Below are 26,947 nucleotides of genomic sequence, written 5' to 3' on the forward strand. Positions count from 1 at the left end.
TCTTGTTTTCTAAGCGTTTTGCTCTCCTCCTTGTTGGAAGAGAGGCAAGTGGTTGACAGTAGGGAAGGGAGCGATGAAGCCCACCCCATTCATGATGTTTGCTTGACCTCACTCATGTCCCCCAGCCTGAGCCACAGCAGGTCCCTGGTACAGCAGATTAATGTCCTTGCGTGCTGCAGATTTATCACTGTCCCCCCGGGCAAAGTGTTCCTTCACTTTCATTACAGCAAACTGTTTTCAGAAGAAATGCTGCATCAGGAAATCAGCTATGCCACAGATGCTAAAAAATGTGGCTTGTGTCGCTTAAAGCTCTCAGCGTGGCCATTTTTCTTCCCTGCTCCTTTTCAGTTCCTTGTCACCCTTAAAATACATCGAGAAAGGGATGTGATTAAGGCCCTGCAACTTTGTCCTGAGGTCTTTACCTCAGCCAAATCCTCAGCAGAATATTTGTCACGTGCCTGCCCCGAGGGCCATTTCGGAGTTCACCCAGCCACCTGTGACTGCCAAGTGCTCTCCCTAACCGCGGTCCTGCCCGTGCTCCTCGCCATGCCGGGGTCTTGTGTGCTTCCCAAAGGGTCGGGGAGCGTGGCCAGGCTGCGTGGCAGCCCTATGGCAGGGCTGAGCAGAGCCCCGAGCCGCCGGCTGCGGGGGGAGGCTCCACGCATCCAGCTGGAAGAGGCCGTCAGGGCCGCGGCCTGCCAGAGTCAACACTCGCCCTGACCTTCAGCTGCGAGCGAGAAAATCCCGTAACGCACGCCTTGCCACGAACAGCTGTGCCTGCGCCGTGGCCAGGTGAAATTACTGTAACGGGCTGCTAATTGGCCTCTCGCTGAAACCGGGCCAGAGGCAGCAGCGCCGGGGAAGATGCAGTGCAGTGGGGGGAGCATTGGTTGTCCTTCCTGGCACACCCTCCATCAGGAGACCACTTGCGAACCATCTGGGCTTGCAGTGGGTCACCTCCAGGCCTCCCAGCTCAGCTGGGGTCATCCCATCTCCAGAGAGTCCTTCACCCCAGCACTGCTCGGAGGAGAAACAACAGCCTGAGCCACCCTGTCCTTCACATAGGGCCCTGTTCTTGCCACCTGGCTGCCCGCAGAGACCCTCCTGGCTGGCTTTCAGGAGCAGATCCTTCCCTTCGTGGCTCACCTCGCCCCACAGCCACGGATGTCCTTCTGCTGGTGCCCAGTGGTTAGAGAACTTCGCCTGGTGCCAGGTTCTCCTCCGCTGCCTGGCTGTACTCTGGGACATGTTGGCTTTGCATCCAGATTTTTCAAATATTTTGCTTTGTGGTTTTTCATGCAGTGCTCGAGATATTTTGCAAAAGGCACCTTATAAATTGACTCAATGAATACACATAAAACACCAGGTTTAATCCTTCCTTTCACATTCTTCCTCTCATTACTAAAATGTCCCCAACATACCAACCCCCTCCCCACCTTGTGTTTAGGCCAGACCAGGCCAACTTAAAATACTTTTGGCTTCTACAGGAAGACTGGAAAATGATTATTTTATTTCAAGGAAGCTTGTTTTGGACTAAAATCAGGGCTTGTAAACGATTGAAGCGAAGAACGGCTGTAAGAACTATCACATCAGGTGCACTAAATAACAACAGCGTATTGTTGTTTTCATGCCAAGCAGTCCAGCACCAGGTGAGGCCTCCTCTCACCAGCTCTTCTTCACTGGGGCAACCTGAATGGGAAAAAGGAGATATATTTTTTAAAATGATAATAAATAAATAAATAAATAAAGAGCAATTACTCAGGGACAGAAAGGCTAAAGGAGCCCCAGCCCTGGCTCGAGCAGTGTGGGTGCAGCCTCAGGGGCAGACAGGACCTTCCCACACCAAGAATGGGACTGTCTCCCTTGTATGGGTCAAAAAAGTGCAAGACTTCATTGAGTTACTCCTAAAAGCTGGGTTCAGCTCTCCAAAAAGCAGGCCAGATGGGCACTAGTTTGGAATTAACTTTAGAGGAAGATCCATCAAACCTGTTTTAGTTTTCTCACCGCCATGGTGTTTGTATCATAGCCGAAACCAGAGGTGCTCAGCCATTCAACAACTGTCTGCACTCACCATCCTCCAGCTCCCATCTTCTCCTTGCAGCCCAGCTCTGCTCAGCACCAACGGGTCCTTTCCATGGCTGCTGAACACTAGAGAAATAATGGAAAAGCACCAAGGAAAAGCAGTGCAGGTGAAACATGGTGGTGGTATTTCAGCCTGTGCTGGCCCATGCTCTGCATGAATGGATTTCCTCCAGCTGCTGAGAGATGGGGAGAGACGGGAGTATTGGAAGACATTTTGTACGTCACCAGGTTATATCTGAGCATTCAGGATCCTCTCTGCCACTGGATGACAGAGTCTCATCTGAAAAAAAATAAATAAAAATAAAGAGAGAACCATGCTTTGGTACCTCCATCACATCCATAGGGTACAGTGAGAGACTCATGCAGTCCACAGGGACCAGGGGGCACCTACATCTGACAGGCCTCAGAGTGGCCCCTGGTGATAAATCCCGGAGGATAATAAACAGCACAAGGCTCATAATGGGGTCTCATCAGCCAAGAGGTCAGAGCAGCCAAGAAACCACATTAGCTCAGATTTTGTTCCTAGATCCCTAATCCTGCAGTGTAACTTTAAAATATTCCTTTAAGGATCACAATGTTCTGGGCAAAGAGACCTTTGGGACCTCTTGGGTAAACGTGGGCATTTCTTGTATTCATTACCAGCCTCTGGCTGCATTAATACCTTAGCTATTTCATCACAGGCCTCTCATGCTTGTTAATATGTCTTTTGGACTCATTTCAGCCCGCAAGCCTCCCAGTTCCACAGTTTTGCTGAGCAGCTTTGTCCTTTTTCAGAAGGAGCTGAGCGCTGTGGTCTGGAGGTTAAAGCCCTGGAGACCTGTGCATGTGACAGCCTGGCCTCCGTCCCTGGCTCAGTGCAGCCCGGGCACCCCTTTTACCCTTTCCATCCCTCTGAGCCCCTTGGAGAACACCCACCAGCAGCAGGGTGACCTGGCCCCAGTGTCTGTGGGATGAGGAATTACATGTGAACGGATGCATTTGTGTTCATCTGACCTTCTCACTCCTTCGCTGGCAGCCCAAAACACCGTCGCAGCAGTGAGGCCAGGCACAACGCGGGCTCGGCCTGCCCTGTCTGACACCTGTGAAGCTTCAGGGTAAGGCTCTGAAGGCAGAGAGATTGGGCTGCTTTGTCCATTAAAACAAACTAACAAAAACGATAAACCCTGCTTTTGACACAATCTTAACCATTTGACGATGACTGTAGGCTCAAATGGAGTTTTGTCCTCAAGGTCAGGAAGGGGAAAAGACATAGAGGTGCTTGTCGTGGGATTTGTTTACATTTTTTTACTGGGAATAGTTCACTCCACGGGTCAGGGAGAACCTGCAAGCAAAGCCAGCAGCAGTGAACCCAAGCCCACGTGCCTGGGGAAAACCAGGCCCTGAGAGGTGTGTCCAGGGGTTACCCTTGATGCCCTTTGGGGGAGGAAGATGCACACAGCAGATGAGGACCAGAGTCCAGTGCTTGTTCCACGTGCTCCTGGCAGCTTCCCTGCCTGTCTCCCAGGACAGCCCTCCCTACCTCCTTTCCCTTAGAGGTCTGGAAGGACCAAGACCTTTGCACAAACTGGGGTCACACACGGTGCAATGGAATCCATCAGGGCCCAAAACCCCAAGACTCAATCACAGGAGTGTGCAGCTAAAGGAGTCAGGCTGGCCAGCTCGGCTGTGGCACCGTCACCCAGCTGTACAAGTGGGACCTTCCAAGCAGCTGGCTTTGGTGCCACCTAAGCACAGAGATTTTGTTCCTCTCTAGGGCTTTTAACAGTGGTTTAATGAGCAATTAGCCTAGCTGTCTGGGAAGAATGATTATTAAAATGTTGTTGCTCTTCCTGATAAAACAAATGTTGTTTTCATTGGCCTACTTTGAATGTTTCTCAGGTTTAGGATGAAGAAACAAAGCATCCACAGTTTTTCAGCAAAGACCTATAAATTTATCTTAAAAAAATAATAATAACCCTGGGTTGTTTTTTTTTTTTGTTTTGTTTTGTTTTGTTTTGTTTTTTGTCATTCTCCCATGAAAAATCTAGGAAAAAAAAATCATCAGAAAGAGATGTGCCTTGCTAAAATGCTCAATTTCACAAAAAGGACTGGTTTTCATCTTAGATAAACAATTCCTGTGAGAAATTTAGAAGCATGTCAGTTGAGATAGTTCATATGGGTTCAGTTCCACAGGAGCTATTGGATCTGAAATTCTTACCCTGTCACACTCTGAAACTGTCAGTAAGGGAACCTGCATCCTCCAACCAGGTAACTAAACAAGATTGACACGTCTTTGCTCTTTTCATTATAGTCAGGGGTTTGTTGCTGCTGTTGAAGGCCTTAATTTGCAGAATTCAACAGCTTTACAATTCCCCCACGCCTTCTGTTCACTAATTGCATCAATGAAAGGAATGCATTTGATTTATATCTAGCTGCATCGAATGATTGACACTCTATAATAGGAACAATATCGTCAGCAATAAGCGAAATGTCACAGTGCTTCCCAGGATAACAATAAACTGGTAGATCTCAGAGATTTTAAAAGAGGACTAGGTAAATTAATTCAGATTGTTCCTCCTGGTGTCAAGCCTGAAGCTGATGCTTTACCAAATCTACCTTAGAAGTGAAAAATGGTGAGGAAATAAAAGATATGAACTTGTCACTTATCTTTTTGTTGCTTCAGACTGGATCTCAGACCACCCTCTGAAACACAGCTGGCTCCTTGGCATACACAAACTACCCTAAGAGAAAGCCTTGAAGCAAATCTTCCCCCATGGCCCTTCTTTCCTCTGCTCCCTTCAAGGGAGCAAGTACAGGTCTCTCCTCACTGAACTGCAGATGGTGACTTCAATGTCCTTGACTTTAGGAAGGGAAGCATGAAAAGGAGGAACTACAGAGGGTATTGCCACTTCCGAAGGCCCAGTGACACCTCTCTTGAGGCCAGAACTTTGCAAAACCTCAGATAATGTTGACGCAGGTAAAGTGGTTTATTGGCACCCAACGTACTCATCAGCCTTCTTGCCCCCACATTTAAGGGAAGGGCCAGAGGTGGCATTAAGCAGACAATGGCTAGTTCAGATGAGCTGTCTGACCCTGTTTTTACACAGGCGAGCCCACAAAACACCTGGATTTTCTTGCCTTTCTTTCCATAGATGTCGTCATGCTGGTCTGGCCACTGCAAACATTTCCACACTGATGGATCTAGAAGCTTAATTCATTTGTGCTCAGAGGCGAAGCTGAGTAGCTGAGTCAGCACAAGCTCCAGTCCAGCCTGGAATGGGGAAAGGGGAGCCTGGCTTTTATCAGTGCCCTTTGCAGACACGTTTGTGGGACTGAGTTTTGGAACTGGTGCTGGAGTGTACAGGAAATAAAATGAGTGAGAACAAAAGATGGAGGGAGGACAGGTTCAGAGATGTAACTTCAAGTCTCAGGGTGTTTGGGAGACTTTCAGCCTGTCAGTGACACAACCCCAGGGTCACTTGGCTGAGGCTGTGTATGCTTGTGAAGAAGAGAAGTGGTAACAACAGGGAGATCTTGAGCCTTCCAGAGAGAGACACAATGCAGTCCCTGGTATAGCAGCTGAAAATGGCCAAATTCAGCCTAGAAATCAGCTTAGCAGGAGGAATCACCTGTCAGCACAGCTCACCGGCTGATGTGCTGGCTTCTCCTTCGGTGGTGGTTAAGAACAGCGGATGGGCATTCCCCTGTGAGACCTGCTCTTGCTCTCCTGAAAACTCTTAGCACCAGCACTGTTCAGGAGACCAAATGATCAGTGTCTATGTCATCTTACCTGAGCCACCCCTCAGCTAGCAGCTGTGGACAACTTGAGGCGATCAAGACCTTGGCCTCAAAATGAGGCCTATATTTCAGTGAAGGACTGCTCCAGCACCGTTTCCCGACCAGTGCAGCCCGCTGGCCAGATATTTCTCTCCCTCAGCCTAACCCCACAGCTCAGAAACCAGCCAGAAGAGACCAAAACGATCGTTCAGGCTGAACTCTTGCACAAAACAGACCACAGAGCCCGCCCCAGTAATGCCTGCATGGATACACTGCAGTCCTCCAGAGCCACTGGGAATACAGGGCTGGAAACAATAGCTTTGAAAGAGCAAATCAAACTTGTAAAAATAAAGGGGGGGGATGGCGGCAATAAAAGTCGTGATGAGTCAAGGAGATAATTATGTGTGATAGCAGGGTTTCTTTGGCTGGGGACCAGCAAGAGGCACTGTCTGCATCCAGGCATCCAGCCCCTTTGGGATGAGGATGACAGAGCAGTTTGTGCGGCTCTGAGAGAATGCAAAATCTCCAGACAGGAGAAAGGTGAGGGAGAAGGCAGCAGTCTGAGATGGGGCTGGGCCTAATTCCGACACGCACAAGTCGTTAAGCTAATGTCTCTTGGCTAATTACACACAAAGAGTCATATCCTGCAAGGAAAACAGCGCAAGAAGCAGCCTCATGGAATGGGCACTAAACAAACGCATTAGGCAGGGGAGCAGTAATCCCTTTTTGATGCCAGCGGGGTGTGAGGCATTTCTCATCCCCAGGACTGCAGCCATTCAGTCACACTCAGCCCACGGGAATCCCACAGAAGCAAGAAGCTGCAAGAAGCTACAGGCCCCCCATCACCGCTTCACATACAAAGACTCGGGGCAAAGAGGAAGAGATCTGGCCGGTGATATGTGCCTGCTGTTAAACACACCTCCCTAAAAAGAGCTGAGAGCCCCTGGTTTAGATTTAGTAATAAGCCCCAGAAATGGGAACAGAGGAAGGAGGCCGATATTTCTGGGTATTGTTTGCAGCTCTGCCTGTGTTTGCTCAGTGATTCAACACAGCATTATTGGGGCTTTTACATGGAGGCCATGAGTCACCCACAGAATTTCTTCCTTCCCTGTCTGGAAAACCCACAAGCCAGGAGGGTGAACATGGGGAACGACATTTTTCTTGATGAAACCATTCAGCCTCACAGGTTTCCCTATCTTATCTGATGTCAGGTGTCTGTATATCTCAAGCTCCTCCAAGCAGGAATGGAGTATACATAGCCTGATGCCCTCAGGGCTCGGTGCTGGGAAGTAGGACCTACTGTTCTTCAAAGCCAAAACCAGAAGAGACCTCAGGAGCACAGTCCGCTTTCATACCTCCAAACAGCATCAGCTCTACCAGAGCCACTTCTGACAAGCGCTTGCCTCACCTCCAGCTTAAAAACTTCCAGAGGTGACAATTCAAGCACCTCGCTTCTTCACTACATGGCCATCCTCATTGCTGAGAAGTTGTTTCCTAACACAGAACTGTAGAATAACTGAAGCTGGAAAGGACCTCTGCAGGTGTCTGCTCCAACCCTGACTCAAAGTAAGGCCAACCAACACCTAACCTGTACCTCCCTTGCTGCAGTTTCAACCATCACATCGTGTCAGGTCTGCCATGGGTACAGGGAACTGATGAGACCTCTTCATCTTACAGCAACCTCTTGCATACTTAAAAAAAATAAAATAAATAAAAATAAATAGCCCTTCCTTCTCCAGATCCTTCAGACTTCACTCATAGGTCATGTTTTTGGGACTGATGATCTTATACGCCTTATATGCCTTATATCCCACAAACAATTGCAAGTTTCCAGCCACAGAGATCCTGGAATTGCCAACCTCATGAAGACTACTGGGAAAAGTTAGAAGCAGGAGCCTCCACAGGCCTCCTCCACGGAGAAAAGAAGGCAGAGGAAAGGCAAGCAAAGCAGAAACAGCTCATCATACGCTCTGAACACCAGCCTTCCCTTGGGCCCCTTCCCCTCACGTCTCCCATAACCTCAAGCACAAAGACACATAAAAACCCAAGTCCTCGGTTCAGCTGTTGATAGCTGCGGTACTTCTGGCTGTGCCAACAATGCTGCACGCCCCAGGGCTAGCAGCATAAAAGAGTGGAAAACCTAACTCACGAGACATTCTTGTTATTGTTTTCTAACAGGGCCGTGCTAAAAACCCTCAGCCCAGAGGAAAGCCCATCTGTGCCATGAACAGGCCAAGCACACCCCTTGCCTCCAGCTGCTGACAGGCAAAGAAGAGTGGCTCATGGACCAATGCTTTCCTCGATATCCAGAAAAATTAGGACCAGGCCACCCTTGGCTGGAGGCCCATGTGTGAATACCCTCTGCTCTGCAAACCCCTTAGCTGTGTCACCCCACACTCCTCCTGGCTCTGCTCTAAGAGCTCTGCTCTGCCATCCCTCCCTGCTTGCCCCGTTCTGCAGAGCATGTACAGCCTCAAGCAAGAGAAAAGCCCTCCTTGGACTTCTCTTTGAACCCAGTCCTGCATTCTCTCCACGTCCTCCCCTTCCCCAAATACACGTGCATTTTAGGGCTGAGAAACTCCAGTCAAAGAGAAGCAGCTTTAGGAGAGCAAGGCTTTGCATAGAAAGGGTCTTGCCATTTTAACCAGAGTCTCCTGCCAGCGAACAGCACAGCCCTTGAACACGCAAGGAATTTTGACCTCACATAGTGAAATTTCCTAGAACTTTAAACCTTTGTTGTTGTTGTTGTTGTTGTCGTCGTTTCTTTGGCTCTCTCTCGCTTTTCAATTTTCCACTTGGCAACCGTGTTGAAATGATGCAAGGAAGTAGCCACTGCTTAACTGCAAGTTATTAATTAGATGCCAGGGTGTCTGTGCGTGACTGCACGCAGGGCACGGGGTGGGGGGAGTCCGTCCCCTGCATTACAAAATCAGTGAACCAGATTGGTGTTTCTTTTCTGCCTAGAGATATAATTTAGTGGCACGTCTCTGTTTGCTTCAGCACCAATTCCTGAAAGAGAAGGTACTTGCACAGCCTATTGGGGAGGGGAAAGGGGAAGAAAAAAGCCCTCGGTGACCACGGGCTGATCCTTCAGCTGTTGAAACTCTTTCCTAAGAGTCTCAACCTCTGTTAAAACAAACGCTAATTGTTCCTCACTAGAAACAGTCCGAAGACGTGCTGCTGTAAAATACCAGTCTGACAAAATTGAGAAAGACTTCAGGCGCTCGGGGCTACCCAGCTCTCCAGGTTTTCCCAAGACTTACTGCCACCCCAGCGGGAGTTGACACCCCTCCACTGAGACAGCGTGTCTGGCCACACGCGCCCTCCCAGACTGCTGCCGCGCAATTGAAAGTAGATTTGCACAAGCCATGGCTGAAGGCGCTGCGGTTTTCGGTGTTGAACGTACACTTTGCCCTAGACACGTCTCTGCTCTGAGGATCTCATAGTTTAAATACCCAAGACCAGCAAACATCCCAGGGGGAATCTGTTCCAATGGGTAATTACCCTCATTGTTAAAAATTAACAACAAAACAATAATCGCAGACAGCTGGGCCTTTCGTGCCTTTTATAGCAACATTCCCATAGCTCTGCTGGGGACATTGTTTGGGATTTGTAAATAAATTTTCACCCCAATTCAGGATAAATCCTTAGTCGTCTATATCAGATGTTTTCCCAACAGGGAACGGCTGCTTCCCATGAGGCTCAAGCCACGACATATCTTCCTGGCATGCACATCCCAAGAGGTAAGTCTAGGGTCTTTGATGCTTCAGAGAGATGAGTTCCAAGACAATGCTGGTGCACCCAGAGTTGCTGCAGCCCTCATTTTCTGCAAGGTTTAACCCATGGCGTTGGCCAGCATTGACACTGACAGAGGCTTGGGAGCCTTTGGTTGCATCCTTCCCTCGAGGTTCACTGGTGACAGATGGCCCAAGGCAAAGGGAGGCTCAAGGACAAGCGTAAGCATGAGAAAACTTGCAGCCAGCTCATCTTCAAGGGGGTAGGCACAGGTGGCCAGGAAATGGACTTAATTGCAAAGAAAAACAACCCCCGATCTTCCAAGCCAAGGTGATAACCCAGGAGAAGAGTGATGGAGGCCTGACAAGAAGGGTGGAGGGAGGTTGGTTAGCTATGTTGATGATGTGTACCCTACAAAATCAGAAGGCCATACTTGGTTTAGAGTGCTCCTGAGCGCCAAATCCTGAGTGGTTTCAGGACTGTCATTTGGAGGCAGACCTCCGCTGTCCCATTGTCACGTTGACTGTTAAAAGCAGTACCTAATTTTAGGTACTAGTTTTAAAACTAGTACCTAAAACGCAGTACCTAGTGAGCCAAGAGCACATCTAGAAAGCCTGGTTATCACCGTGGTAAGGATATTACGTCTGGAAACCAACCTTTGACAGATCTTTCTCTCCCACCTTCACTTGCTCCTACATACTTGGCTGCAATCCCTTCTCCAGCGGCAGTTAGGTCAGAAAGGAGGAGGTAGAACATCTTTCTTTGGCCCTACATCATCATTTCGGGACTGTCAACTCAGCAAATGATGTGCTCTGCACCCTCAGAGCCCTTCCTTGCTCAAAGGACATGTGGTTGGGGGAAGAAGGGGGTGATTCACTCTCCTTTCTGCATGTAAAACTCCTCATGCAGCTTCCTGCGAACCCAGGGCTTCAACCTCAGGCTTGGGTCCCTCATCCTTCTACCACCCCATTCAATAACAACTCATATTTCTGTATGCCTGGAAGTGCTAGCCAAGACCAAGGGCGTGGGCTTGCAAGTGGCAAGAAAAAGCTGCTGCTGGTCCCCTAGACACAAAAAATGATCACCACCTTGCTGAAAAACCAGAGCAGCAGGATGATACAGCCCATCACATAGACACTGGCGGAGTCAGCAGGAACAGCCAGTGCTCAGTCCCTGCCCCGAGAATCAGAAAGCCTCAGTAGTCCAGACCAAGAAACATCCCCAGGGAATCCGCTCCACTGGTTAATCACCATCGCTCTTAAAAATTAATAACAAAACAATAATAGTAGACAGCTGTGCTTTTCATGCCTTTTATAGCAACGTTCCCACAGCACAGCGAGGGACATCATTTGGGGTTCACAAGCAGCTTTGGGGCTGCGTTTGGGCCTTCTTCTCTTTTTCCATGGCCTACCTCTCACCTGCTAGCCTCTGCTGACCAGAAGGCAGCCAGCCTGCCACTTCCACTGCAATAAAATCAACCAGACAGCAGAAAAGCACACACACACGCAGCAAGCTTGGTCCTAGCCTGAGTGAAGCTTAGCATTCCTTCACATTCTGGGTTGTGGAAAGAGTTGTTCAAACCAGGCTCATAGCAACCTTTTAGACGTCGTACTCAGAGTTATGTAAAATATTTTCCCTGCTTTGGTAGTTGGCAAACTTTGTTTTATAAGACAAATGGAATTTATTAATGCAAAATATTTATCAAGTCTTTGTATTTTTTTTCCAAGGGAGTGGAGAGGTTGACCAGGAGTCTTTCATCTTTGTTGGCTTCTGAATGTTAAAAATGCAGCTGATTTAGAGCAAGGCCACAAGCCAGAGTCTCTTTCATTTCCACATAACCCCTTTTTCTGCAAGCGATAGCAAGCTCTGCCTTTGAGAAACGTGTCTTCTTCCTGCGGTGACGGCAGGGAACGCTCACAACGCGCATCCTCAAAAGCTTGGGTGATCTCCATCCTCCAGGTGAGCAACAGAGGTAAAAGATGGACAGCAGGCAGGTTCCTCTGTGCTCAGTCCTCCAAAAATGAGCAAAGTGAGATGTTCTGTGCCTCAGGGACCTCGCATCCCCCAGGAGAACGTGCGTAAGGTGGGAACACAGAAGAAAGGGGGAGTAGCAAAAAAAGGGAGGACAGCACGTTGGCCAAACAAATCATCATCAAACAAGCACCATCATCTTAAGCTGCCAGGCGCTGCTTCCAGGACAATCAGATCACAAAGCACTTTCTTTAGGCTTCCATATCTGCCTGATGGTTTATCATCCACCTTTTCTTTGACTGTTTTCTTCAGTTTGATAGGTACCAGCATAGTCTTCACTGGAGGTTCATAAGGATTACCATGGCATATGTAACATTTTTGTCAGAGGTGGGTCCACTCTGGAATAAATATCTCTGCTTGCTACAGGAATTTGTATTTATTTTCTTCTTTTTCTTCATGCACAAAGAATAACAGTTTCAGGAGGCTAAGGTTAAAATCAGTTGTTTGATGCCTGGGTTATTTATTTGTTCCTCTTCTTCCCTTTCATGACTTGGGTCCGCTCTGCAATTAAGGTTTTAAATGTTCCTTTTTATCTCAAGTGCAATCCATTACAGTAAAAACAGTTTCAAATCCAACAGCTTGAATGGAAACAGACATCGTTGTCAGAGACCAGGTTCCTATCTTTAGGCAATCAGTGTGGCCCCACAGCTGGGATCACAGAATCAGAGAATGGCTGAGGCTGGGAGGGACCTCAGGAGGCCACCTCATCCAAACCCTGCTCAAGCAGGGGCACCTCGAGCAGATTTCCCAGGACTGTGTCCAGATTTTGAAGATCTCCAAGGAGGAGACTCCACAGCCTCTATGAGCAACCTGTGCCAGTGCTTCGCCGTCTGCCCAGCAAAGTGCTTCCTGGTGCTTAGACAGAACTTCTTGTGTTTGTGCACGTTGCCTCTTGTAAATAACGGGATATCAGGGAATCCTGCTCTGCATCAAATCTTCTCCCTTCAAAGGTGAGGCCCAGTAGTAGGTGGTGGCTCAGAAGAACTTTGTTGAGTGAAGAAGCCAACGGCCCTCTTGGTTCACCACTTAGCGTCTCCTGGGAAATAATATTTATTTGGAAGAGTCAGGTCTTCTCTTCACACTTTCAAAGAACTGGAACTGGTTCAAAAATGCCTGAAGGGGAGAACAAAGCAGTGACTTGAAGGACATTTGTCTCAGGGTGGCCAGGCCTGCAGAATACAATGTTCCTCTTACAATATTAGACTTAATCAAAGAAATGGAGAGAGGTCACAGAGCAAATTCCTGACTCCAAATTCACGAGTTATAAATAAGTATTCCCTGGTGTGGACAGAGGTCCCTTCGGAAAAGCCCAGTGAGTCAAGGCTGAAAATATTCCATTTTGGTGGACAAAATACAAAAGAGAGGTCATCGTTAACATGAGAGCCAGAGGATCCATGAGAGACGGTCCCCTTCACGCCAGGTAAACAGCCCCACGTTGCAGGAATGGCCCCAAACCAGAAAGCCCCAAGCAGAGAGAAGATAGAAAAGAAGTAACCGAGTGTAAAAGGGGGAAGTCATCACCTGGCCTGGACCACCCTTCCAGTCGTCTCCTATAAGGTGTCTTCTGGGCCAAGGTCTGCTCCTGGCTGTCCACCCTCTGCTCACCTGGCTGTGATGGGACGAACGCAGGCTCCGTGGCCCCGCAGCTCGGTCTCCTCTGCAGCAGCTCCTCCACAGCCCCTTCTTCATGCTCTCGCCATGAAGAGCAGGCAGGACTCTGAACAGAAGGGTGCCCAACATCTCCAGCCTGAGCAGAAACACGCAGTCCCGAAGCATATCCATCAGATGCCTGAAGGCCAGGAGAGGACATCTGAAGCCGAGCAAATTCCAGGGAAATCTTTTACATCACTCACATTTCAAAAGCGCAGCCCAAAGCCTCTGCTGGTGCAACCTGGCAAGAACGTGCCCCTCATTGCACAAAAATAAGAAACCCAGGCCAGCTCTCCCTCCGCCACCACAGGGGCAAGGGGCAGCCGTGACAGTGCGCACCACAGCAGAGCTGGGGAGGAGAGGCCGGCTCTGGTTTGCCTTTCCTGCTGAGAAATCAGGTGCATCCCTCGGGTTGGGGCGTGCTGCCAGCAGAGCCCTGAAGGTGCAGCACAAGGAAGCTCAGGAGCTTTCCCGGTGATGCTGCTCGTGCTCTAGGTCAGGAGAGGCACAGGAATGCATAGCAGGAGGTGAGCGATACAGGACAAGAGAAGAAAAAGAGGTGGGTGAAGCTCAAGAGGAAGCCAGCCCTTTGGTTCTCCAAAAAATGCTGCAAGACTGGCCCAGGTAGAGCTCAAGGGAAGTTTGTGGCCTGACATTGAGGGATGCCAGAGCCCAAGGAGGTTTCTTTTAGGCAGATATTGGAGTTTGGGTAATGCTGTGCTGGCTTCTCCCCCTTTTCTTTGCTTTTGTAGTTCGAGGTGCCATAGCGGCACTGCCCTTTGCTTGGGGAAGAGGGAGATGCTGAGGCCAGGCCTGAAGCTCCGTGCTGCAGCTCCGGGCATCCCAGCCCAGCTGCAGGCACCAGCTCCAGCACCAGTAGGCACACTGGGGGGGAACAAAGAGGGGGCAGGCAAGCTCATTCACTTGCTAATAGGCTACTGAAAGCAAGACATCACATTTATGATTGCCACGCAGGGATACGGTCCAGCTTGCTAAAAGCAGAGGGGAAAGCATGACAGGGCAAGAGAGGAGAGGAAATGGATCGGGTTTTTCAGATGCACCCCAAAATCCACACAACTCATAGGAGCCCCAGGAGGCCGAGCAGGGCAGTGACACCAAGCTGCTGAGCACCCAACGAGAGTTTTTCTCAGCTCTGGTTAGAGAAACCCTTTCCTGCAGAGCTGCCACTGTTCGTATGCTTGGAGCAACGCTGTACAGAAAGGAGAAGGGCTGTTTTTTTGGGGGGGATGGGAAGGGGGAGCACAAACCCTGCGCTGGGAAAGCCACACCGATGAGCTTGTTAACATTTGAAGAGACTGCCTGGCGTGATTCCTTACACAGATCCCTGCCAAGAATTTGCAAGAGGAAAGTATATTTAGCAATCCAAGGCATGCCAAAGCCTTGTCAAGAGAAAAAAAAAAAAAAAAACAACACTTTGAATATGTGGAATAGCAATTAGACATTTTCTAAGCAGCCATTTTCAAAATGCATCCAGGCATCTAATAAGGGCACCTGAGGCATATCCACAACCCCGCCACGCTCCGTGCCTCAAAAGACATCCGCTAAGGGGCGAATACACAGAGCAAGGGCACGTTAGCGATGGCAACTGCCCACTTGCAGGGCACTGGGGCTGGTCCTAAGCTTGTGATCCTCTGCCACCCCCCTGAGCCACTGCGAACACACGGTCTCGTGCCACTGCGTGTTATTTCGCAGCATCCTCTGAGGAATGATTTCTCCTAAAGCCGTGAGCCGTGCTGCCTGAGCAGTTTGATGAGAGCTGTGCCGCCAGCTCTGTGATGCTTTGTGTCCCCAAAAGGAGCAGCTGGTGAAGCTCCAGGTGAGAGGAGCAGCAGCTGGAAGCTGGGACACGGCGTAAAAGCAAATGGCAGCTTGCAGCCCGCCACAGTGCCCCCAGCCCTGGTTGATTCTCCTCTTGGCCAACGTGCTGAGCTGTAAAAGTGTCAATAAACTTCATTGCTAAGCTCCTTTCTTGCTGGGGAGAGACCTGGATATGTCTTCCAGGACAGGGCATGTCAGCCCCAGGAAGGCCACTCACCTGCACTGATTCTGGAGCAGCTGCTGGGAGTTTCCCTGGGGTGCAGCACGGAGAAAGAGGCTTGGGGGAGCTCAGGAAAGCCACGGACACCTCTTGATCTCACCCAGGGATGAAGGCAGCCAAGCACGCAGCGAGGCCGTGACCTTTGCAGTTCGTGGACGTGAGAAATCACACCAGGACGTGCTCCGTAAAGCGTGGCACAACGCCACAGCACCTCCCTAGGACGTAGAGATGCTCTCGACAGAGCAGCTCCACCAATTCCTGCCTGCTGACCACCGCTTCCCAGCCTCCCCGCTCCCGTTTATTCCTCCTCTTGGCGCCGAGCCCCCAAATCCTCACCCGGCTCCGTGCCAGGAGGGCGTGAGAAAGCAGCTGGGGAGGGGGACAGGTGAGCAGGGGACCCCCGAGGTGGCCAGGGAAGGACGGAGCCAGGCTCAGCCCCCAGCCGCAGCGCGGCAGTGGCGCCCGCTGGCCGCTCGCAGCATCGCCCCGGCCGCAGCAGCTCTCGGCTTCGTGCTCTCGGCTCCTGGCTCTGGGTTTCTCGCTCCTGGCAAGGCAGGAGCAGCTCAAACCCAAATCCCAGCCTCATTTTCTCTTCCCGTTTCCACCCTGCCCTTTTTCCACCCTCCGCCCACGCTAATCCCCAAGGGAATCAAATCGTTTTGGGGTATCGAGGTAGTGCGGATGTATCCTCTGCACCTGCTACCGAGTGGCTATTTCATGCCAGGTGGGGAGGCTTTAATCAAAGCCACGTGCTTTAATTATGGCCTGTGCATTAATGAAGACAGAGGGCTGTTATATCACAACCACTAGAAAGGAGAAAATGGAAGGAAACATCCCAAGCACCCTGAGTGGGGAACAAAAGGCAAAACCCCCACCTGTGCTTCCAGTGGCACCTCACGAGCTGGTACCACAACTTCCTACATCCATCACCACAGGCTTCAAGGGAGTTTTGGTGCAGTAAAAGCATCTTGTGCAGGAATCTCAGACCTCTTCCACACCCTCTCAGAGAGGAGAACGCTTTTTTGCTCCTTCCCTGATTGCCAAACCCGCTGCCCACAGTGCCTCCCTGTGGAAACAGCTCAACACCCCGTGTTTTATCAGTGAAGGCTTCCACGGGATGAAGATGGAAACCGAGGCACCAGTGCACAGCCACGGCCTCATCACAAGTTTCTGAGAAAAGGATTCCCACTTTAAATGAAAACACCTTAATAAGGGAAATTGTCTTTATTTTGATGCAAGTTAAGCAAAAAAAAAAAAAAAAAAAAAAAAAAAACTTTCCTTTAGTAAGGAAAGCTTATAGCACTGAACTTTAAAATAAAAGGAAAGGGGTTCAGGGATGCCAAATTCAAACATTTGAGTTGCATGAAGACTTTTTGCAGCTTAAGAAAGTGCTCCTATTTAAGTCCTCTCCTGAATACAACTTCCAAAGACAGCAGGCTCATTAATGACATTATTGTCTTTATTGTTTTTAAGTTGGAGCAAGAGGACTTAAATATTACTTTACTATTTTTCCTTTAGCTGTTATCAAGGCTACTACTAAGACCTGTGTTTTCTGATGTGTATTGTGAAGGACAAGAGAAGTGCTGCAGTGACCAAAAAGCCCAGCTCATAATCCTGAACTAAATCAAAACTCACCTAACAAATCTACTGTAAAAAAAAATGTTCCAGTATCCCAAGCTTGAGAGTCTAAGGAGGTGATTTGGAGGCAATTATTAGCCTTAACAGCAGCTTTTCCTCCAAGATTGACGGTCCCAGGAGTTGGCTCAACATGAAAAGCATGAAAATGGACTCAGGAACTTGAACACACAGAGATGAGAGCCCTACTACAAGTAGGGAGAGCAACCCAATCGCAGCATTTGTGCGCGCTGATATTGAGATCTGCACACAGCAGAAAACACTACGGGCTGAGGTAAGCCACCATCTGCAGCTGGCACTGAAAATGAGCAGCACCAGCCAGCAGCAGAGGATGACAGCTGCTCTTTATTCATTTCAGTCTCTGCCCTCAAGCCACGATGCTCTTTTCTCTCCTTGCAGCACATGCACGGCTCTCCCAAGCCCTCCTCAAAGACGAACAGGAGCAGGCAGGCTGATGTTCCACTTTCTCTCCTCTCCCCTTCCATCTGCTCGCTCCTCCACTCCTCCATTTGCTCTGTGCTATTCCTCAAGGCACAGACATCAAAAGGGCACCTCAGGATGTGCCCAAGTTCTCCTCACGTTCACCTCAGTGCATTAAAGCAACGGAACCAGAGTAGGAAATTAAATGGAATAGAAAATTGTTTTTTAATGACTTAACCAGTAATAAGAACTTTTCAACTACTGGATAGAAATACAAATGCCTCCGTAGTTATACCAATAAATAATAATGCAGCAAGACAGCACTTTCCATAGAAAGATGAACATGATTCCACTCCGTATCACCTTTTATTGTTAAAGGGACAGATCTTGACAGTGGAGGAAACAAGCATGTTTCAGAAGGAGAGCAGGGTGCAGCATCTACTGGTCCTTCAGTTCCTTCAGCCTTCTGATCGCAGATTTGACTGTCACTGCAGAGGTGGTGCTGAAAGAAGCAGCAGAGTCATTTGCACAGCGCAGCACAACAACCCGCACCAGTTATTTTTTGGACAAAGCACTCATCAAATACTTCTCGCCCGACTGCATTGTCAACAGGAGGCTACCTCCACGTCGATTTTCCTGACAACGAAGCGTAGGCCCGTGCCTACAGACACGCACACAACTTCACAGCTTCCTCTCAATCCAAATTACCCCGGCATCCAACAACTACGTGCGCAAACGCGTGGGCTGAGCCCTAGCGACTGTCGTGTGGGGTAACCGCGTCCTCTACCAGAACGGGAGGGGGCAAGGAGGGTAAAGAAAGGCATGCAAGGGCACCATCACAATAAAAACTGTAATGATTCAATTGTTTTAGGGAAAAAAAGAAAGTTTTCTTTGGATTTCAACTATTGCACCTGTTTCTCTCAACTGGGAAGGCTACTGCAGTAACCACAAAAAGTGCTGCTTAAACTTCAAAATAAGGAGGTAAGAGTCTTTCCACAACTACGCTATTTCTACAGCCAAGAAAACCAAGGGAGGAAAAATACACCCCAGATTAAAGACAATCATGTATCACAAGCTGTGAAAATATCTTTTTTTTAAATAGATTGGAAGGAGAGCTGTCAGGTCTCAGCCATGCAGCCTGTTCCACCCAGAGAACAGCTGAATGGATCAGCCTTTACCTCTGCTCCTTTCCTTCCAGCATCACCAGACACCTGGCCCACTCGGAATACTTCCTATAAGCAAGAACTATCGTTTGCATCTCCAGTAAGAGATGCTACTACAGCAGAGCCACAAGAGAGACTGCTTAGAAACAAATGTTTGCTTCCACATTTGCAGATGTTTGGATTTGTTTATTTCAAGTTTGGGAAAAGATGCAAAAATTGCTTGTTTTTTTCTTTAAAAAAAACAAAAACAACTGCTTTGGTAAAGTCCAGAGAGATTATGAGATTTTTGGGAGGATATACCAAAACTAGCAGGAACTTCATGGCTGAAATGCAGTATTGGCAAAAGCTGCACAACAGATACTGGAAAGAACAGCAAGTGCTTCCGTCTGATCAAATTTTATTAACCAAATTGAGAAAAAAACACATCACTAATTCAGTACATATCTACTTAATGATTAGCAGATTATAATTAAAAAATTTTAAAATCCCTCAGTTGTCTCAGTCACATGAAAATGAATGCTGATAGAAACTTCTTTATTGCCTTACTTGTAAGTCCAGGCACCACCAGCAACTGTCTTCATGCAGGATCCACAGTGCCAGATCCCAACAGCCTTCCTCTTCATTTTGGTCTGTAATAGAAGAGAAAAAGACACACTCTCCAACAGCTGAAAAACCCACAACAACTCGTACTGTTATCCTAAAACCCAACTTCAGGTGAGTAGTTCAGCATCACATCATGGCGCTGCCTAAAACACACAAGAATCAGAGGTTTTCATTCCAATTTCTCAAAACAGAGAGTTCATCTGAAATATTTTTTTTTTATTCGTATATGGAATAGAAGGGGGTTATTTCTAAACGCACCATCAAAAATCTATTTTTTAAAGGAGAAAAAAATATTAAGGAGTTATACTGGTAATAACAACTGATATTCTCCCCTGGCATTATGACCAACATTGCACTGCTGTTATTTGCCCTTTATGAACATCCCAGGATTGCTCTGAACCAAATGCTCTTTGCACCTAAGGAGTGGGCACTTCACTCTCTTCACCTGGGGAAGTCTCCATCGTCTTGCGGAGATAACAACGGGTTTGCTCAGACCTACCTTGGTCTAAGCTATTCAGATGGAGATACCAATGTTCTCACTTCACATGTGAAAGCCATTAAGTATAAAAAAAACAGACAAATTCTTACAGTTTTCTAGTCACCTACAGATACCTACTTTACAGGTATCAATAGTCTGGGCAAAGAACAAGCTGCTGGGCCTCTCAAGCTGTCAAAGCCAAATTCAAGTGAACTGTGCTCACACACAAACAAATAAGACTCCTCCTTATCAGTAATCATTCCCCATCCAGAGCTATAAAATGCATACAGATGTAAGCAACCAAGTGCAGTTAGAGTTGTAAGCGGGAAGAGTGAGGTCCCTTCCTCCTCAGGTATGCTGTAAAGTTAGTGAAGGAGGAAGAAAAAGGAAAAAAAGCCCAAATCATGCCTTAATTTTCAGGATTACAGATACATTGTGTAAATTCTGCCAGGTCTTTTCATCAGATCCCTACAATACACAGTCTGGCGATGAAATAAAGATTTGTTTCCACTTAACTACCAACTGTGCATTCACCTGAAATGTCTATTAAGTCCTTTTATTTTATAAGGTGACCTAACGTTCACAAAAAAACTATTTATTTTCCTTAAGCCAGTCAAGCAGAAAAAAATCCAGACGCAATCCATTCCCACCACCGCTAACAGGCCGATTTTTGAGTACAGCCGTAGGAAGCCGGGCGCCTCACCTTGCCGCAGAAGGAGCAGGTATACTTGGCGTGCTGGCTGATCTCGATCTTCTTCACCATCTTCCTCAGGGACGCGCCGTAGCGGGTCCCGTACTTACCCACGATCCCCACCTTCTTGGTGCGCTTGGCCTGCAGGGAGGCGAACAGCACCACACCGCCATCAGGCGCGGCTTCACCCGGCTCACCGCCTTCCCCAGCGCCTCCTCCAACAAACAGGGACCACCCCGAGTCCCAACCACCAAACCATCCCCTAGCACCGCGGACACAGCGTTGTTTAATTAAATCCCAGCCCCTCGTGCTGCCGCCCCCCCCCCAAGCTTATACAGGATCCCTGCACCGCCATCCCCAGGCCCGGCCTCCCCTCCCCCCCCCCCCAAGGCCTCCGCTCGCTGCTCCCCCAGCGCCGCCCCGCCGGAGGCCGCCCCCCCGCCATGATCGTTCCCCCCGCCCTCATCGATCCCCCCGCCATCCCCTGGCCGCTCCCCGCGGCCCCATTGCGGCTGATGGCGGCGGATGGCAGCGGATGGCGGCGGCCCCCTCCCCGCTCACCATCTTGCCGCCCGGAGCCGCCGCGGAGAGAGGAAGGCGCAGGGCGCATGCGCGGGGAGGTGAAGCGGCGCCGCCGGAAGTCAGGCAGGGCAGAGAGGCCGGGCTTGTCTGCGCCGCTTGGAGGACTGAACTCTATGGTAGCCCCGCCTGACGGGACTGAGGGGAGGCACGGGCCCCGCTGAGGGGGCCCCCGAAAAGCCCCCAAGAAGCCAAAATTTGGGTTAAAATAGGGCGGTGGGAGGGCTGTGGGGGACACCTTCACCCCACAAGAGGGCAGGGAGGCAGCAGAGAAGCAGCCCTCGCCGTCCCCACCTCATTTCTGGTGGCTGTTAAACAGAAACGGGATAAAGGCTCAGCAGCCCCGCTGCAGGTGTAAAAGGAAAAAAAAAAAAATAAAAATGAATAAATAAGAACAAATTCTAACCAGCCCTAAATTTCTAACAGCAGCCCTAAAAGCAGAGGTTTCAAAACGCCCAGCTCGCAACGTCCATACACCTGTGATTCCCTCCCGTGCCACCCCATACCCAAATAAATGGCCCCAAAACCCCCCTCAAAAAGGTGGAGGGGGTTCCCAAAATCCCAGCAGTGCCCCCCCCCAGCTCCCCGAAACACCAATATCAAAAGAGCAGAGCAGCGCAGGGAGGGATTTCTCTGCCCGCTGCTGCTCTGCAGTGCTGCTAACAGGATTAACCACCCATTAACCCCCATTAGGAAATATAATCTCGTTAGCCCAAGCGCTTTTTAATGCTCAAAGCCGGCTGCAAATTCATCGCAGCCCCGAGGAGGAAGCCCAGGCGGCTGGGAGCCCACCTGCCGAAACCATTGCCAGGCACTTTTTGCAGGTGCATTTTTCCGTAGGGCTGAATTTATGGGATTTAGATCTCTGCTGAGTCAAAGTCTCATTTAACACAGCCTAGGAATATATTTGCCCTTTTCAGAACCTAATGATGACTCATGGGATACATCTTCAATACCAACGTATTAAGAAATATATATAATAAAAGGTTCCTTTCGCTGCTTTGTGACTATTTGGTTAGAAAATAAAAATAAAAAGACAGCACATCCAGGACTGAGGATCTACCGCTGCTCTCCAGTCTGTACTGACAGAGTTCAGGGTGGCTGTGGCAATACAGTCCACGGTCATATCCTTCACCTACAGTTATTACAGACAGCTCTGCCAACAGCAAAATGCAACCCTCTCACACTACAGCCTCTTCCAGCATTGCCAAAATAAATGCGTATTTCCAAGTGACAGGGACATGGATAGGCGCAGACAGGCCAGCAGAGCTCCCAGAGCTTTCCCTTTTCTCAGCCTACCGCCTCACCCTCTTCGGCATGTCCCAGGCTGTACAGCTTCACATACTGCTGCTGCCGTCGTTCAAACTGCTCCTTTTTATTGCTCAAATACCTGTTGTTTCTAGTTGGGTGTCCTTCCTGAAAATGTCACCTCAGTAAAATGCTCCAAGCTCGGCTCCACTACAGTAGCAGGCAGGCTGCAGTTCCGAGTCCGAATCTGGAAGGGCTTTCGGTGTATCCAAACACACACAGAGTTATCTGATAATTGGGGTTGCTCTGGTAGTGCCTCTTCCTTGTTTAAAAGAGCGGTCAGCACGTTTGTCACTTCCATTTGCGCTGACAGCACAAAGACATTCTGCTACATTAGGTCGGGTAGAAAACAGTCTTCCCATAAAAAGCTCCCAAGAACATACAAAAACCAAAACAAGTGGTAAGAACCACAGAAGACACCCTACTGAAACAGTGAAGGCTGTAGGCCCATAGGAAGCCCCCGGTTTCACAGGCCTCACCACGTGTCATTCCATTTACAGTACTGGGATTTAAAAATCAAGGCTCCAGTGTCTTTGACGGGCAAATGTAAGAGTCCCCAAAGTACTGCACACTCCTGAGCCTGCCTGGAGGTCTCGCTGCCAACCTGCACGCTACCTTGTACAGATTCTCATCAGCAAGCCTTGGAGGTCCTGTCGAAGCCTCCTGGCAGCATCCCAACCTCCTCCTCCTCCTATTAATGACAGACTAATGGTGTAATTGGGCTAAGGCACGCACAATTTTTTTCCAATGCCTTGATGTAATGACTAAAAGCACTTTGCTTCAAGATTCTTCTCCCTTTTTTCATCTAGTACGGTTAAAGTGAATCTCAAGTGTACTTGAAGAGCCTTTGTAACTCTACAGCAATCCAGCTGAGATTTTTATGGGTCCTAACAAAGAAAGAGTGCACCTAGCATTCTTCTAGCAGGGCTGGGACTTATCAATATATGGGCAAGATAAATTGAGTTTATGAGAAGCAGAATTCTCCAAGGGTACTCTCAGCAGATTTCAGAAAAAATACTGTTTTGAAGTAGCTATAGCTTTACGAGGAGGAAGAGAATTACTCCTGTAGGAGATGACATTATGGGTATACAAATAATGCCTTCCATTTGTTTTTCAGCAGGCAGATGGCAACATTTCTCACCCCTTTCTCAGAACAACCTTCTCAGCAAGTAGAAAGATCATGTGTCCTAGAAACAGATTAAATACTCCACATTCAAGAAGGAAGCCATTTAAAAGTGTTTAGAAGTGTGTATTTGTCTCCTGGCCAACTGTTGGCACAGGAGAAATGATGTTTAGCTCTCACTCTTAAAATCCAGAGACAAAACACTTCCCACAGCTGGCCAGTCACACGATCTCTGGTCCGATGCCTCTGCGCTTGTACGCACATCAAAGCACCTTTTGCAGTCATGAATGAAAAGCCAGCACAATTGCAAACACAGCCTGTAGGGCATTTCCATGACGACACTTGCTGAAAACGGGGTAATCGAACCCTTTGAAGCAGGAAAAAAATATATCACGCTTACTATCAGCTTGATCTTGTAGCACAACTTTTTTTTTTTGTCCTCAACCATGGAAGAGAGGGCTTTTGGCCACTGTCTGCTATCTATCTGTACACAGTCAAGCATGCTGCCTGCACAAAACGTTAGCTGCTGGTCTCCAGGAGCCGAACATAAGCCTTTAGTTTGCTGTTTCCTCACCCTTATCCACAGATTAAGGCTGTAAAACACATCTAACTGGTCCCTCTGACATTTTATCTTCTCCTGTACTCCCTGGTCACGTTTGTACAACGCTATCACGTTTCCAAGTATCTTCCAGTATTAAGATCAGAATTGGGAAAGACAGGAATTCTTGATTACGTTACGCTGCACTGGCAACAATATTCACACACAAAAAGACAACCACGCAGCACTGCCTGAAAAGACAAGTCATGATAAACAGAAATTTGCCTTTGTATCAAGCCCGCATTAAAAACGGACTCCAGAATTTTGGTTGAGCCATCACAAACCAGAAGTATCACCGCGCCCAGCAACAGTGCTGCTTTTGGCAGTCTCAGTGTAGCCTGCACAGAGCTGTAAGAGGAGTGAATAACAGGTCCTAACCACCCTGAAGATCTCAGGCATTAGCTGTCGATTCACCTCTAAACGAAGTATCGTGTGAGCTTCCCTTCATGTTTTAGGAAGCACAAAACAAAGCATCGCCAGACAAACCAAACCTTTTGGCCACTATAAATTAAAAAAAAAAAAAAAAACAACAAAAAACATCACCACACTAATTCCCACTACATCATGTACTTTTCAAAGTTAAGAACCAAATGGGTGACGAAATTCTAAGACAGAAAAAGCACCGGAAACTTGGGAAACATGAGTTAAAAACAACTTTTTATTTAAACAATTCAACCCGGAATCAGCTTCCTACAAAAACAGAAGTCTGCACATCCTCCTCTGCTCACTCATCTGTGGAAATGAGTCTCGAGTCTTAAAGAAAACACACACACACGCGTTCCCCTGAGCAACCAGTCTTAATCCCTGACAGCGGGTGCAGGCTTCACCCTCCACTGAAGTGAGCATGTGCCATGGAGCTGGTCCTAAAATGTAGAGAATGAGGCCAGAGATCAGAGTGCTCACGCAGACTTGTGCCTATCAGGCAAGACACACTTGCTAGCAGGCAGTTGCACTGCTTGGTTTCAAGCTACCGACTGCCCTGCAGAGACACAAAACCTGGGTCTCTCCTTTTTCTCCCCCCACCTCCAAAAATGTTAAGATCTCTCTAGATCCCAGTTTTTCTCCTCGCTACTCAAGTGAATAGCAGAGACAGTTCGTGAGGGCCTGTGAAGTGACTCCTAAAGATCCAGTCTGAGCTTCTCTGAGATGGAAGGCTCAGACATGAGTCCTCAAGAACAGCTCTGCAATGTGGACAGACAACAGTTACCTGCTTTCTAAATGAAACAGCTACAGAAGATGACTTACTAAAACAAAGCAGCATGCTACTTGCCCATGGCCACTCAGTCATCAGCAGAGGCAGGACTGCAAGACCTGCAGGCTGCCAGCTGTGCACTACTCATTCATCATGCTGTCAGATTGTCTCCTCATCCTTTGAGATGAAACACGCTAGAGATACAGAAAAGAGTCTTTTATTTCTGAAAATTCAAAAATAATACTTGATTCCTTTTGTTGTGTTTTTTTTTTTTTTTTTTTTTTTTTTAATATTAAAAACTGCTAGCCACCTTTTTTTTTTTTATGTTACACTTTCAAAAGCCTCCTCAATACGCCGCTTTTTGGGGGAACTCACTGAACACCTCTCTTCTTTTGTGTCTTGAAAGGCACTGCCAGAGTCAAACTCACAGCAAGCATCAGCTGCTTCCAAAAGCAAAAGTTCATCATCGTCATCTCTGCAATCAGAAAAGGTCCTCTGGAAGAGTTCATAGATGGTCTTCTGCTTTGGATCTGGCTGAGAAATCAGAACAGGCAGAGTCTGTATATGCATTGTCACACACAGTGAAAGTAAGCAACCCTCAAAGGGTAGTCCCATGGCCCTTGACCCATGACCCTCTGCCATTAAAGGCAGAACAGGTGTGAGGTCAGACTGCCCATCACATGCAAATCTAGAAATACAAAATCCCAAATGCATTCAGCCTCTCCCAGGGACCTCTGCCATTCCCTCAGGTCAGTTACCTTAGGACAGTAATCGGTGGATTCAGCTGTACTGGAAAAGTTGGTTTCCGAAAGACCAGCTTCCCCCAGCACTTTTATTTTCTCTTGAATCATTGGCCTAGGAGAGAGAAACAGATGTTATTGAAAGGAAGAAAATAACATGCCAGATTCAATGATCCATTGGGAAAGACACTGTCATTTACTACGTGTAGATGAAAAAACTATAGCGGTATAAAGATGACTTTTCTTCCAAAGCTCATTAGCTCCTTAACCTGCCCTATTATTGTTTATGATGACTGTATGCTGTTTTGGGATATCAAATCTAAGGAAGCATCAATCCAATTTAAATGAGAAACAAGAAGAGGATGTGATTTCAGGCTACAAATATTTGGAAGGGTCGCATATCCAAGAGAGAAAGTGGCAAGACTAATGGTATGAAGTCAGAACAAGGAGATGCAGGTCAAGGGAGCCAAAATAGCCTGTCCTCCAAGGCAAGCAGTGATAATCCTCAGCAACAGATGCATCAGCATTTCTGGGGTACCTCCCAACGTACTGCAGGAGGAATAATCCCTCACTGGCCCATGAGGTCTAGTGAGGTCCCAACTGCACCTCCACACTGGAGGCTTTGAAAGGGGCAAAGGCCACAGCACAACACCACATTTACCAAATAGCCTTGTCTTTTTCTTCTTTTTCTTGCTTTTAAAACAGATGCTCCCGTCCTTATTTGAAGAGCCATGCTTCCATCCAGTTAAGCATTAACGACTGCATGGACAGCATTTCACAAATAAAGGCAGAATTACTGTCATTAAATTTCCGTGAAACGTGGGCGACACATTAGTTTCCAGATCCCTTCATTGTAGGGTTATAATTATTTGCCATCATGATATTCTGGGAACTGCACAAGTTCACTTACTCCATTCGCTCCTTTAAATGAGGTAATAAAGAAGTAATTTTGGACTTTAAATGAACCAGCTGGTAGATGATTACTTTTCATCATTTGCAGGTCAGCTCCCTCGCAGCATTAAGGATTCCCCAGCTCCTCCATTCCCCCAGGATGTCAGATTCCCAGCCACAAGGACTGCTGCACACTGACTGCAGCACGCAAGG

The 26,947-nt window shown here is 48.2% G+C and overlaps 2 protein-coding genes and 1 long non-coding RNA gene across 4 annotated transcripts in view; all 3 read right to left on the reverse strand.

Moving 5' to 3' along the window:
* Positions 1-1,349: 1,349 nt before the first annotated feature.
* On the reverse strand, positions 1,350-15,680 carry LOC311438788. The gene is made up of 3 exons (XR_014694319.1): positions 15,311-15,680; positions 2,072-2,362; positions 1,350-1,689 (listed from the first exon to the last, which is right to left on the reverse strand). It is a non-coding gene; the product is annotated as an uncharacterized lncRNA (long non-coding RNA).
* A 2,035-nt stretch (positions 15,681-17,715) lies between these two features.
* On the reverse strand, positions 17,716-22,366 carry RPL37A (ribosomal protein L37a). The gene is made up of 5 exons (XM_084523659.1): positions 22,273-22,366; positions 20,865-21,228; positions 20,316-20,444; positions 19,078-19,160; positions 17,716-17,870 (listed from the first exon to the last, which is right to left on the reverse strand). Exons 2-5 carry the CDS (start codon positions 20,865-20,867, stop codon positions 17,807-17,809), a joined length of 279 nt encoding a protein of 92 aa, XP_084379785.1. The 5' UTR covers positions 20,868-21,228; positions 22,273-22,366; the 3' UTR covers positions 17,716-17,806.
* Positions 22,367-24,551: 2,185 nt separating this feature from the next.
* Positions 24,552-26,947, reverse strand: part of SMARCAL1 (SNF2 related chromatin remodeling annealing helicase 1) — a 33,139-nt gene continuing 30,743 nt past the window's right edge. For both annotated transcript variants that reach the window (XM_084523660.1, XM_084523661.1), the window contains exons 16-17: positions 25,862-25,958; positions 24,552-25,637 (exon numbers count right to left, since the gene is read on the reverse strand). In XM_084523660.1, the coding sequence (XP_084379786.1) occupies positions 25,425-25,637; positions 25,862-25,958 (310 nt within the window). In that variant the 3' untranslated portion in view covers positions 24,552-25,424. The remainder of the gene's footprint in view (positions 25,638-25,861; positions 25,959-26,947) is intronic.

The sequence above is a fragment of the Aythya ferina genome (assembly GCF_964211825.1).
Source record: "Aythya ferina genome assembly, chromosome: 6".
In the NCBI taxonomy this organism is placed as follows: Eukaryota; Metazoa; Chordata; class Aves; order Anseriformes; family Anatidae; genus Aythya; species Aythya ferina.